The sequence below is a fragment of the Nicotiana tomentosiformis genome, chromosome 1 (genome assembly GCF_000390325.3).
Source record: "Nicotiana tomentosiformis chromosome 1, ASM39032v3, whole genome shotgun sequence".
Classification (NCBI taxonomy): domain Eukaryota; kingdom Viridiplantae; phylum Streptophyta; class Magnoliopsida; order Solanales; family Solanaceae; genus Nicotiana; species Nicotiana tomentosiformis.
Window position 1 is genome coordinate 24,290,032 of NC_090812.1, and position 15,423 is coordinate 24,305,454.

Here is a 15,423-nt window from a genome sequence, read left to right on the forward strand (position 1 = left end):
TCCGCCGATAAAATTCACAATACATACTGAACCCTCACACTGGTAGAGCATCCAAATCACAAATCGTAACCCGTCACCCGGAAATCACATCAAAACTATCGAAATGAGGAACAGAAAGTCACTCAAAATCTCATAACTCTCAATAATGAAATAAAAAAAATGGTAGACACGGGCTACCACTATAGAATCTACCAGCAAGGATAAACACATAAGCATAGTACTAGATCACGAAACTCACTCACATGTGAAGCAAAATAGGAGGACTCATCCCAATAAGCAGAACCGAATAAAATACGAATGATGCTCCTCTATAACAAATCGAAATCATACCTGTACGACATCATCTGTTGCAGCGGCCTCAGGCCTACTGTAGGAAACACATCAACGGGTCGGGCCTACCCATCTTGGGCACCCTTTACTTGCCTGATCTGTACCCCAAACCGACGGTGCAGGTATATCGGCAGTCGGAATCGAACTCATAGCCTGAATACCCTACCGTGACACATATGTCTGGAGTCTGGGACAATCTCTCACCATGTGGCTGGTATCTCCGCACTAAAAGAAACCCCTCTGCTGATGCGACTGCGGAAACTGTATGGTACGGGTACTCTAAGACCCATGGGTACCTGAAGTGCAAACTGAATTGGCTGACCCATAAAACCTCTACCATGTTGTACCCTGCCTCCAAAATAAGGACCAGTAGATCTCTCCGGTCTGCGAGACCTCTTAGCCTCCCTGTCCTCTCTCTCTTGACCCCGCCTGTCCTCTCTCTCCTGGCCCCATCTGTCCTCTCTCTCCTGGTCCCACATGCCCTCTAATCAGCGGGCGATCTCCACTACGTGCTAAAATGGAACATCTAACTCTAACTCCCGAGCCATGCTAAACTGGATATCATGTCTGAGCCCCTCAATGAATCTACGGACTAGCTCTCTAATTGTAGCGACCAAAGAAGGTGCATGTGTGGACAAATCACTGAATCTAACGGCATATTCTAACACGGATATAGTGCCCTGACGCAGCTTGTCAAACTCCACACGCCATGCATCCCAAAGGGTTTGGGGAACAAACTCTCTCAGGAACATCTCTGAAAAATGAACCCATGAAAATGAAGCTGTATCGGCCGTGCTACCCAACTCATACGCTCGCCACCACTGATATGCCGATCCCTTAAGTTGGAACGTAGTAAAAGCAACCCCACTCGTCTCCACAATACCCACAGTGCGGAGAAGGCGGTGGAAATCCTCTAGAAAACCCTGTGCACCCTATGAAGCCAAACCACTAAAAGTAGGAGGGTCATAATTCTTGAACCTTGCAAGTCTAAGATGTTCTTCCTCAGATGCTACGGCCCTAACCATGGGCTGAACTGGGACCACATGCTGAGTCTCCATGACACCTCTACCATGTTGTACCCTGCCTCCAAAATAAGGACCAGTAGATCTCTCCGGTCTGCGAGACCTCTTAGCCTCCCTGTCCTCTCTCTCTTGACCCCGCCTGTCCTCTCTCTCCTGGCCCCATCTGTCCTCTCTCTCCTGGTCCCACATGCCCTCTAATCAGCGGGCGATCTCCACTACGTGCTAAAATGGAACATCTAACTCTAACTCCCGAGCCATGCTAAACCGGATATCATGTCTGAGCCCCTCAATGAATCTACGGACTAGCTCTCTAATTGTAGCGACCAAAGAAGGTGCATGTGTGGACAAATCACTGAATCTAACGGCATATTCTAACACGGATATAGTGCCCTGACGCAGCTTGTCAAACTCCACACGCCATGCATCCCAAAGGGTTTGGGGAACAAACTCTCTCAGGAACATCTCTGAAAAATGAACCCATGAAAATGAAGCTGTATCGGCCGTGCTACCCAACTCATACGCTCGCCACCACTGATATGCCGATCCCTTAAGTTGGAACGTAGTAAAAGCAACCCCACTCGTCTCCACAATACCTACAGTGCGGAGAAGGCGGTGGAAATCCTCTAGAAAACCCTGTGCACCCTATGAAGCCAAACCACTAAAAGTAGGAGGGTCATAATTCTTGAACCTTGCAAGTCTAAGATGTTCTTCCTCAGATGCTACGGCCCTAACCATGGGCTGAACTGGGACCACATGCTGAGTCTCCATGACACCTAGAACCTGACCAATGTGGACTCGCTTCTCGGGAGTACGGGCAGCGGGAGTCTGAGTCCCTCCCCCGATCTGTGAAGTAGCTGGTGCAATCAGAATCAACCCCGCCTAAGCCAATGTACCAAATATTCTCAAGAACTGTGCTAAGGTCTCCTGAAGTCCGAGGGCAACAACAGGCACCTCCAGTGCCCATACCCCAACATGAGCTACTAGCGACTCCTTAACTGCTACTCTGATAGGTGCTCTAGCTGTAGCACATGCTCCTCCTCGGCCCCTGCCTCTGCCTCTGCCCCTAGCGACACCTGCTCCGGGGGCAGCGTCATCAGTAACTATAACTCGTGTCCTCACCATCTGTGGGAGTATAGAATGATAAAAAAACTCAAAATCCGAGATCAATAAACTCGCAAGATAAGAAATGAAAAAGTGAACTGTCCTAATAGTTCCGTATCCTCTCAAAGATAAGTACAAACGTCTCCATACCGATCCGCAAGACTCTACTAAACTCGCTTATGACTCGTAGCACCTATGAATCTAGAGCTCTGATACCAACTTGTCACGACCCAAATTTTCCCTTTGTAGGATGTCATGACGGCACCTAGTCTCTAAGACTAGGTAAGCCTAACACTTACTGTATTAATAGAAGAATTTGACCAATAATTAACAATTATGTAATAGAACCTTATTACACAACTTACAATTCCCAAAACCGGTAGTACAAGTCATCAGCTCAACTGAGTTTGCTACAAAAACTTCTAAATATCACTGTTTCGAAATAGAGATAAATAGTGCAAGTACAATAATAGAAGGTGACTCCGAGGCATTTGAATGCAGCAACCGGTTTACCTTATGTCTCCACAGTAAGATCCGTACAACTAGCTAGCGATCGACTGACTCCGAATTACCTGGATCTGCACAAATATGAGTAGAAGTGTAGTATGAGTACACCACAGCGGTACCCAGTAAGCATCAAGACTAACCTCAATGGAGTAGTGACGAGGGTCCCAATTCATGAACCCTAATCACTTGGCATCTTGTGCCCTCATTACAACTGATAACTGCACTGATGACTCACGTGCCAATAGAACAAATCTCACATATAAGACAGGTAGACGGAGTAAGTACAAATGATCGGTAGCATCAATGTTCATCTTCTTAAACCGATTGGGTGATAAAGTACGTGTATGCTTGTGCAAGTGTTCTATCACAGTTCAGGCCAATGAATAAGGGTAGAGAAAGATGAACGACACATAAGGTATGGTCCCCACAATTTGCACCAAGTAAAACTCACACAGGTTAGGCATGCCACTATACAAATATCAACAACAACAATGCCCCCAAGCCATCACAAGTCATCACAAATCAATCCCCGACATAGCCCACCTTGTCTCGCCACGTGCGCAATAATAAAGTAAATGCCTGCCTTGTCTCGCCGCACGCGCATAATAATATTTCCACCTTGTCTCGCCGCATGTGCAAACCCACATATATATCCTGCCTTGTCACGCCGCATGTGCATATATCAATAGTAATAATAACATAACAGAATCCTCGTGCAAACACCCGAGAAAACCTTCCAACAATATCACGTGCCAAAAACACAACATCACGATAGAATGTCTTTCACAACATGTACCCATATACCACAACATTTCATCTAAACAGAGTCAATACCACAACCGTGCATAGCCCTCGGCTCAACAAACTAAGTACAACAGCGACAACAATAACAATAGCACGAGAATACGACAAGCAAATCAACTAAAGAGCTTTGGATCACAAAGAAGCGGTAGAACGAGCTCACAAAGAATAAACACAATAGGGGATACTAGCCTCAATAAGAATGGCTCAACAAGGGATAAATAATATGTAACAAGTTATTCTAAATACGGATGAGGCAACTATGACAAAGGATAACTAAACTTCATTGAGGGTTGAGCAATTACAAAGAGATGCACCTAGTTTAATTAAAGATAAGCAACGGAAAGGATATCATGGTAATCGAAGAGGCAACGACTTCAGTTAAGGCACTTAGTAGTCAAATAGGCAATAAAGGTCGAACATGAAGCAATTAATTCCAATTAACACATGTAGAGTGAAACTAGTAAATGGGGAGCCTAACATAACAAAACAACTTTATATCTAATGAACATAAGAACCTAAGAGCCCTAAAGGTCAACTTTTCACAAATAAGCCCGAGCACGTACTCATCACCTCGCGTACACGAATTTTACATGACACAATTAGCACCAAAGACTCAATACCTAAGGAGTAGTTTTCTCCACACAATGTTAGGCAAGATACATACCTCAAACCACGCTCAATCAATCAATTAGAAGGCCTTATCCCTCGATTTCCAACTCCGAACGGCTCGAATCTAGCCAAAACAATTTCATACTATAAATATAACAATAGAAAACTAATTTAAATAATGAAATAATGATCTTAGCTAAGAATTGAAAAATCGCTCCAAAAAGTTGACCCTGGCCCGCGTCTCGGAACCCGATCAAAACTACAAAAACCAAACACTGATTCGATAACGAGTCCAACCATGCAAGAATTATCAAATTCTGATAACAAACGGACCTCCAAATCTTGAATTTTCTTTTTTGAAGAGTTTTACAAAAATCCCAATTTCTTCCATTAAAACTTGAATTAAACGATGAATATAACCATAGATTTATGAAATATAATCACTTTCGGATATATGACATTTATCCCAATCAAGCTTGTGAAAAACCTCTCTAGAATCGCCCAAAACTGAGCTCAAAAATCCAAAATGAAAATGGAAAAATAACCAAGTTCAATCCTTATGTTTCTGTCCTATTTCGCACCCACGGACATTGCAAGCACGCCCGAGAGCTCGCTTCTTCGAGAAAAATCACGCTTCTGTGAAGCACACTGGCCATTTCCCTCTCGCACATGCGGAATTCTTCACCGCTTCTGCGCAAATGCAGGTGCAAGACTTTCCTCGCTTCAGCGCAACATGTCGTTTATGCGACAAGCCTCACGCTTTTGCGATCACGCATATGCGGGACATTCTTCGCAGCTGCGACCTCTGTCCAGTTCAGCCATTCTTGCTTCTGCGATCAAACCTCTGCAGAAGCGATTGCACTAGCAATCAAAATTCCAGCATTTCCTTAAGTCCAAAAATCGATTTCCTAACCATCCGAAATCCATCCGAGACCATCGGGATCTTAACCATATATACTAACACGTCCCAAAATACAATACGAACTTAGTCAAGGTCTCAAACCGCATTAAACAATGTTGAAACTATGAATCGCTCCTCGAATCGAATTGTGAGTTTTCAATTCTTCCAACTTCTATAATTTGCACCGAAACGTATCAAATCAATCCAGAATGACTTCAAATTTGCACACAAATTATAAATGATGTAATGAACGTGTTCCAATTTTCGGAATTGAAATTCGACCCCGTTATCAATAATTCAACCTTCAGCCAAACTTATAAATATTTAAAAACTTCAATATTTTTTCAATTTTGCCAAAATGCGCCGAATTGTCCTACGGACTTCCAAATCCAAATCTGGACATACGCCTAGGTCCGAAATCATCATACGAAACTATTGGAATCATCAAAACTTCACTCTGGAGTCGTTTTCTCAAAAGTCAAACTCCAGCCAACTCTTTTCATTTAAGCTTCAAAACAAAAATCTTTCTTCCTCATCAATCCCGAATCATCCAAAGTTCGAACTCGACTACGCACACACGTCATAACACCTAATACGAAGATGCTCGAGACCTTAAGCCACTGGATGGAGCGCTAATACTCAAAACGATCGGTCGGGTCGTTACACGAACTGAACCGAATTAATTTGGTATTTCGATATAGATTTTTTCGGTATTTCAGTATACTTCAGTACAGAAATTGCGGTATTTCGGTACGCTATTCAGTATTGAGTTTTTGATATTTCGGCGTACCGAAATACCAAAATATTTAAGTCCAAGCCCACATCTATTTCTATTTTTTAACCCAATGAGCCTATGTCCAACACCCCAAGCCCCCTAAATCCTAATGGGCAAAAAACATAAATAGGCAAAATTAAGGAAAATTTTCATAAACATAGCAGCATTAGCTATTTTACGTACATGGAAACTAAACAATTATATTCCTAGCAGATAACTTTAATTTATGTACCTATAATCATGCACCTAATGTGTTTATTTCCTTAATAAAAATATTCCTAGTACTTTTTATGATTTTTCCCTATATTTTCTCTTGAAACCAATCCCTAACATATTTAAATGGTAATATCTTTTCCTATATTTTTGTTGGAAACTAATTCATTCTATAACACAATTTCTACTGTTCATTCATGGATTTTGTTTACTAGAAAAAATGTACATGTATGTTTTTATACAATATAAACTCAAGCGAAAGTATACGTCTTTATATTTTGAGAAAATAAAATACATATATTTCATGAAAAATATAATGTATATTTGAGGTATTTATATATTATAAACCAAGTAATTTTATATTATTATTATTATTATACTAGGGAGTACTTTCTTATTAAAAAGATCAAATGTATATTTTTACATTAATATACATAGTATTTCTCGAAGTATCAATATACTAGTTATATATAATGTTATACCTTAATACCATTATAATACATAGTATTTCTCAAAAGAAAATATTATACCATATATATATATATATATATATATATATATATATATATATATATATATATAAATATTATAACTAAATAAAGTTATACCATATATATTAATACATCGGTATACAAAGAAAACTGCTAAAAATTTATACCATGTATATAATACCTCTAAGGTATTTACCGAGTATCCAGAGATTTGAAATATAAATGGAGAATAAGAAGATGAATCATGAAAATGTTCAAAGATGGTAGAATAGGCGAAAAAGAGTGGAAAATCTCCCAGAAATTTAAGTAATCTTTTGTTTATGGAAGAGTGAGAAGAAATCAAATTAATAGATAAGGATAGAAACCGATTCCTCATTTTTAGTGGGGGCAGTAACATTTATATGGTAGTTGTATTAAATGTAGGTGTAACGACCTGGTCGTTCGTTTTGAGTATTATGACCATGTTTTCACATTTACTGCTCGATTTATGCTTTACAGTTGTTATGTGACTCGTCAGGGTGATTGGTTCGGGTCCAGTGAGGTTTTGGAATGAATTGGAACACTTAGTTCCAAGGTTTAAAGCTTAAGTTAAAATAGTGACCGAATATCAACTTATGTGTAAACGACCCCGAAATGGAGTTTTGATGATTTCAATAGCTCCGTATGGTGATTTTAGACTTGGGAGCGTGTCCGAAAAATTATTTGGAAGTCCGTAGTGGAATTTGGCTTGAAATGGCAAATAATGATTTTTTGAAAAGTTTGACCAGGGAGTTGACTTTTTGACATCAGGGTCGGAATCCAGTTCTGAAAATTTTTATAGCTCCGCTATATCATTTATGACTTGTGTGCAAAATTTGAGGTCAATCGAACGTGATTTGGTAGGTTCCGGCATCGTTTGTAAAAATTGGAAGTTTCAAAGTTCATTAAGCTTGAATTGGAGTATGATTCATGATTCTATCGTTGTTTGAAGTGATTTGAAATTTCGACAAAGTTCGTTTGATATTTTAGGACTTGTTGGTATGATTTGACGGGTCCCGAGGGGCTTGGGTGTATTTTTGGATCATTGGTTGAGAGACTAGTAAAGTTAAGAAATTTGGGAGTTTGACCATGGTCAATATCAGGTCAAGACGACCTTTTTTTAGTATTTTGAGTGCGCGAGCAGGTCCGTAGCATATTTTATGATTGAAATTCACATATGGTTTGTGTCCGAGAGGTTTCAGATGGGTTTTAGGGTGATTTTGGATTATTTCGGAGAAGTTTGAGTTTGCTGGTTTCTGGTGAGGTACTGTTCATTCGCAATTGCAAACCATTTATCGCAATTGTGAAAACACTGTTCATTCACAATTATAAACCATTTATCGCTATTGCGAAAGCACTATTCACTCGCAATTGCGAGCACTATTCATGGGAGGTACTGTTCATTCACAAATGCGAAATTTTTGTCCGCAAATGCGAACCTCGACAGAATGTTTAAGATCCATTTTGACGAATTGGAGCTCGAAAAGAGGTGATATTTGGAATATTTTCAAGAAAAACAACGGGGTAAGTATTCTTAACTCAATTTTGGTTAAAATACCCGAATCCATTGCTATTTTTATCCCTAAATCAGGGAATTGGGTTGAAAATGGTAGAACTTTTCATAAATTTTAATTGCGGATTTGGAGGTCGAGTTGATTTCGGAATTTGATAACATTTGTATGGTTTGACTCGTTGTTGAACGGGCGTTCATATTTCGTAACTTTTGTCGAGTTCCGAGACGTGGGCCCCACTGCCGATTTTTGAGCTAAATTTCGGATTTTCTTGGAAAATTAGTATTTTCTTATGGAATTAATTTCAATAAATTTTATCGACTGAATCGAATAATTTGTGACTAGATTTGAGGCATTTGGAGACCAATTCACGAGGTAAGGGCCTAGCGGAATAAAGAATTGCACGATTTGAGGTAAGTAACACTTCTAAACTTGGTTTTGAAGGTATGAATACCCGAATTGGTGTTATCCAAACTGTTTGGAGGTGACGCACACGATAGTTGATGAGCGTGTGGATGTGCACCATAGAAATTATGACTTGAATAAATCCTGTGAAGTTGTAAAAATTTATGAATCATGTTATTATCTGAACATTTTTCACGTGTTAGAGAAATTGAGATGAGGCTTTTATTAAATATCATGTTTAGGCTACGTGTCGATATTTTTGGATCCATGGGGTCGTGTTGCTATTGAATTAATTATTTTAAAAATTTACATTTCACACTCAATCATATTAATCTATTGTGAGGATATTTATGGGATCGGCTGTTGGCTTTATATATTATTATTATTATATATTATTATTATTATTATGCTGCACGTCGCAGCAGGCTTTATAGGCTTTATTGTTCTAGATCGGGGCTGCCCGCTTGCAGCAGGCCTTATAGGCTTTACTATTAGATGGATCGGGGATGCCCGCCTGCAGCAGGCCTTATAGGCTTTACTATTATATGGATCGGGCCTGCCCGCCTGTAGCAGGCCTTATAGGCTTTACTATTATATGGATTGGGGCTGCCCGCCTGCAGCAAGCCTTATAGGCTTTATTATTATGGGATCGGACTGCACGCCGCAGTAGGCCATATTGGCTTTATATAGCGCTTGTGCTGAAGGAGTCCCTCTAGAGTCTGTACACACCCCCAGTGAGCGTAGATGATTATATATATTCGGGATGGACTTCCCAGGGCATGTACTTGCCTTACTTAATTATATTATGATGAATTTCCCTGGACGTGGATCTTGTCCGTATCATTTACATTTAGGGATAAATTACCCCAGGACTGGATTGGCCTTATACAATACTGACTGACTGTCAGTCGATGTGTATATATATACGGGATGGAATATCCCTGGGCCGGATTGGCCATAAATAGTACTGAGTGACCAAATGATTTGTGACCAGTATTACATGAGGTCTTTCCACTGAAATGTCATATTCCTCATATAATGTAGTATTGATCTATTTCACTTGTACTGAGTTTAACTGTTGAACTTGAAAGCATGCTTACATTTCTGTACCATTATTTATACTGGACTGTACCTGCTGAGCTCGTCACTACTTTCAGCCCAGAGGTTAGTCTTGTTACTTATTGAGTTGGTTGTACTCATACTACACTCTGCACCTCGTGTGCAGATCCAGGTGCTTCCGGATACGGCGACTGTTAGACCTCAGTGTGTCACCAGTTGGAGACTATCAAGGTAGCTGCTTGGCATCCGCTGAGCTTGTCTCTCTTTCCTTCAGTTATTGTACTGTTCTATACTTTCAGACAGTGATTTTTATCAGTCACACATTGTATTCATATTAGATGCTCATGTACTCAGTGATACCGGATTTTGGGAGTGTTTATATCTATATTTGAGAGATTTCTTCTACTGAATTTAAATATTATATTTTCAAACTTAAAAGATATGGTGGTTTATTAAGATTGTCGGCTTGCCTAGTAATGAGATATGCGCCATCACGACAGGTGAGATTTTAGGTTGTGATAGTAGGTTTTGTTTTAAGTGAAAGATATCACGTTTTGACTGCATAAATTGTGCTTTAGTACTTATTTTGAACATCACATTAATTTTTTTAAATTGCTATAAAAGTAAATAAATCTATCATTTTTGAAATAAACAAAAAGTTGTGTTGTTTATATAGATAAGTTTTAAAATACGACCTATCACATAAAAATCTCAATCCTAATTCCCTAATTCCTTAGCGTGCCTAGCAACCTCCTTAGGCTTAGAGACTTACGGGCAGTAGCTTCTTGAAGCTTATCAAAAATCGAATCTCAGCTTTCAATATCTGTTAAACCATGTGAGTAAGGACAATTCTTTGAAGCTTATCAATATTCCACTGATTGTTCTGAATGAAGTTCTTAAAAAGAGTTTTGGCAGGGGTACGAACATTATGACAAAGATTAGTTAATGCACCTTTTCTTGTCCCATTATCCCACCAAAAACTACAAGTAGCGGCTTACAGTTTCCAAATCATATTAGGCTTTTCTTTCTTCTTGATCTTCATAAGGTTCTTCCATTCATGAGAGGTATTAGCATAACTTTTCCTAGCAACATGATGTTTCCTAGAGCAGGACTTATCTTGTAGGAAGGAAGACCATAAAGAAGGTTGAGTCTTGAACCTCCACCATCTTTTCATAGTTGGAGTATCGCTGATCTCCTCCATACTCCCAATTCCAATGCCCCCCTCATCTTTAGGATAACAAAGGTTTTTTCAGGAACTCCAATGATATTTATTCTTGTCCCCCGAAGAGATCCAAAAGAATCTAGCAAACTATTTTTCCATAAGATTTAGGATCCCTTTGGGAGGTTTCGTAGCAGTGAGGGTATAAGTAAGCATGGACTGTAATGCATGCTTGATGAGAATTAGCCTGCCACCACTGGATGACAATTTACCGTGCTAACCATTAAGCCTATTGACTACCTTGGACAGCATATTATCAAAATATTCAAAAATATTTTTACCAATATAAATTGGACATCCAAGATAATTGAAAGAAAAATCCTTGTTCTTAAAACCAGTGACACCAATGATCCTATTGATTCTGCAAGCACCCGTTTTAAGAGAGGTTAAGAAAAGTTTTTTGTATACATTAAATCTCTGGCTAGATCTCTTTCTCATACTTATGAATTTGCTTCATAATCAGCCTCAAAGAGTTACTATTCCTACTACTAAAGATTACAATATCATTTGCATAGGAAAGATGATTAATATAAGGGCCCTTTATACTCATATAAAATGAGGTAAAATGGTCATTGTGTTGCAGGTTATTTAACATCCTGCTCAACACTTCATCACCTAATATGAATAAGGATGGTGAAAGGGGATCACTCTGTTTAAGACCCTGTGCTGAAGTGAAAAATCCCATTCTCTTGCCATTGATAATCACTGAGTACCAAACATCTGAAATAAGCTTCTAGATGAGATCAATCCAACCCTCTGAAAAACCAAATCTTCTAAGTACCGAGATGTCACGACCCAAAATTCAATAGTCGTGATGGCGCCTATATAAATATTAGGCAAGCCAACAATCTCAATAAAATACAATATCTTTTACGTTTAAAAACATAATATTTGAATTCAATAGAAAAACTTCACAATTACAGATACAAATCACTCCCAAAATTCGGTGTCACTGAGTACATGAGCATCTAAATGATAACAAAGTCTGACTGATAAAATCACTGTCTGAAAATATAAAACAGTATAATAACTGAAAGGAAGAGAGTCAAGGTCAGCGAAAGCCAGGAAACTACCTTGATAGTCTCCAACTGATAACACCCTGAGATCTAATAGTCACCATGTCTGGAAGCACCCGAATCTGCACACGAGGTGCAGAGTATAGTATGAGTACAACCAACTCAATAAGTAGCAAGACTAACCTTTGTGCTAAAATTAGTGACGAGCTCAGCATGTACAGTACATTATAAAAATAACAGTATCGAAATGTAGGCATGCTTTCAAGTTCAACAGTTAAACTCAGTACTGTATATGGCCAATCCAGCCCAGGAAAGATACATCCCACACACACACACACACACACACACACACACACACACACACACACATACATACACACACACACATCAACTTCCAGTCAGTGACTCAATACCGTATAAGGCCAATCCAGCTCAAGGGTAATTTATCCCCAAATTATAATAATTCGAACAAAATCCATGTCCGGGGAAATTCATCACAAATATAAATAAGTAAGGCAAGTCCATGCCCTGGGAAGTCCATCCTGAATATAAATCATCTACGCTTACTGTGGGGGGTGCAGACTTCGGAGGGGCTCCTTCAGCCCAAGCGTGATATAAAGCCGATATGGCCTTCTGCACGCGGGCAGCACTAATCCATATAATGATAAGGCCGATATGACCTGCTGCAGGTGGGCAACCCCGATCCATATAATAATAATATATATAAAGCCGATATGGTCTGCTGCAGGTAGGCAGCTCCGATCCAATAAATATCCTCACAATGGATGAACGTAACTGAGTATGAAATGTACATTTTTAAAATAATTAAATTCAACAGCAACACGACCCTGTGGTTCCCAAAATATCAGCATGTAGCCTAAACATGATCTTTAATATGAGTCTCAGCTCAATTCCCTAACAGGTAGAAAATAATCGGATAATAATATGATTCTTTAATTTTTACAACTCCACAGAATTTATTCAAGTCACAATTTCTATGGTGCATGCCCACACGCTCGTCACCTAGCATGTGCGTCACTTCTAACAATTGATATAATACAAAATTCAGGGATTCATACCCTCAGAACTATATTTAAAAATGTTACTTACCTCAAACCGTGTAATTCTTTATTCAGCAATGCCTTTACCTCGCGAATCGGCCTCCAAATACCTCGAATCTAGTCATAAATAATTCGATTCAGTCAATTCAAATTATGGGAATTAATTCCATATGAAAATACTAATTTTTCAACAAAATCCGAAATTGCACTCAAAAATCGCCGGTGGGGATCACGTCTCGGAACCCGACAAAAGTTACAAAATATGAACGCCTATTCAACCACGAGTCCAACTATAGAAATTTTATCAAATTCCGACATCATCTTACCCCTCAAATCTTTAAATTAAACCAACTGGGTTTCCAAAATTTTCCAACTTAATTCACCAATTAAATGTTAAAAACAACCATGGATTCGGGTAATTTGACCAATATTGAGTTAAGAACACTTACCCCATTATTTTCCTTGAAAATCTCCCAAAAACCGCCTCTTCCCGAGCTCCAATTCGTCAAAAATGGAAAATGGGACGAAGTTCCATTTTAAGAACTTAAGCTCTCTGCCCAGTCATTTGCTCTACGCGATCGTGGACAATGTCACGCGATCGTGAAGCATAGTTTGCCCCTGACCAATTTTAACCTTACGCGATCGCGGACCTGTCCACACGATCGCGATGCCCAACTTCACAGAACTATGCGATCGCGGACTCGTCCACGCGATCGCGAAGCACAAACGCCTGACCTCCACTTCTGCTCCATTTCCTCTACGCGAATACGACCTTAGCCACGTGTTCGTGAATCACAAAATCCCAGAGCTACGTGATCACATTCCTCTTCAAGCGATCACATGAACAAAACTCAGCAACCCCCAATTAAACCTACGCGATCGCGGATATCCCCACACGATCACATAGAAAAAAACTTCCACTATCCAGCTAAGACTACGCGATCGCTGACACGTTCATGCGATCACGTATAAGGAAACCAGATACAAACATCAAAAAATTCCAGCAAAATTCCAAGTCCAAGAATTGATCTGTTAACCATTCGAAACTCACCCGAGGCCCCCGGGACCTCAACCAAATACACCAACAAGTCCTAAAACATCATACGAACTTAGTCAAACCCTCAAATAACATCAAACAACGCTAAAACCGCGAATCATACTCCAATTCAAGCCTAATGAAACTAAGAATTTTTAACTTCTACATTCGATGCCGAAACCTATCAAATCAAATTCGATTGATCTCAAATTTTGCACACAAGTCATAAATGACATTACGGACCTATTTCAATTTTCAGAATTTGATTCCGATCCTGATATCAAAAAGTTAACTCCCCGATCAAACATCCAAACTTAAATTTCTATTTTAGCCATTTCAAGTCTAATTTAACTACGGATTTTCAAATAATTTTTCGGAGACGCTCCTAAGTCCAAAATCACCATACGGAGTAATTGGAATCATCAAAATTCTATTCCGGGGTTATTTACACACAAGTCGACATCCGGTCACTATTTTAACTTAAGCATTAAACCTTAGAACTAAATGTTCCAATTCATTCTAAAACCTCACCGGACCCGAACCAATCACCCCAGCGAGTCACATAGCAATTGTAAAGCATAAATTGAGCATTAAATGGGAGAACATGGCTGTAATACTTAAAACAACTGTCCGGGTCGTTACACGAGATAAGAAAAGACCAATTTATCCTATCATATGCCTTGGCCATGTCTAGCTTGATCACGTTTATCATATTATGAATGCATATTGCGGTCGTCCCATTGGCGTCCTGAAGGTATGCCTGTAGTAGGTAGTTCAAGTCTTGCCCTTATAGCCCAAACTTCCTCAACACTAGTTTGAAAAGCCCTAGCCACAACTTCTTTTAGGTTTTGAGATTTACTCGCAAACATGGAAATTGAAATAAGCAGAACACCAGGATTTTGGCTGTTAAAGGCCAAAATAATAGTTGCATTACCTCTGCCAACATTAAACTGGAAATGGATGAGACCTCTTGGGAAAACAAAGACTTCTCCCTTTGTGATCAACTTGTTAACAAAAACATTATCCGTCGTAATGAATCCAGAAACTAATGTACCCTCTTTTACGGATATAATTTCAGTGGCTCGAGGGTGTGTGTGTGTGGGGTTTAATCCGTCACGTTCAAAGTCTACTCGAGCCATCGATACACCTTGTGTGTTCAGGCTAGGCATGTTAAAAATGTTGGCTACACCGACTCGACTTCCAAAAATATTGGGTTCTCCTGGTTGTGCGATTCCCATTGATGCAAAATCTTCTGGCGTGAATGTAAAGTTCTTTTTTCATGGAAATCCGTTCACCATTATAGCTGTTTCACGTCTATATATTAAAAAAGTTTATATGAGTTATT

At 39.4% G+C, this 15,423-nt stretch overlaps 1 protein-coding gene across 1 annotated transcript; it reads right to left on the reverse strand.

The window, feature by feature from the left end:
- Window positions 1-14,791: 14,791 nt before the first annotated feature.
- On the reverse strand, window positions 14,792-15,217 carry LOC138904545 (nectarin-1-like). The gene has a single exon (XM_070193051.1). It carries the CDS (start codon window positions 15,215-15,217, stop codon window positions 14,792-14,794), a length of 426 nt encoding a protein of 141 aa, XP_070049152.1.
- Window positions 15,218-15,423: the final 206 nt, after the last annotated feature.

Coding starts and splice junctions, on each gene's coding strand:
- LOC138904545 (XM_070193051.1), bottom strand. CDS start 15,217: ATGGCTCGAGTAGACTTTGAACGTGACGGATTAAACCCCACACACACA.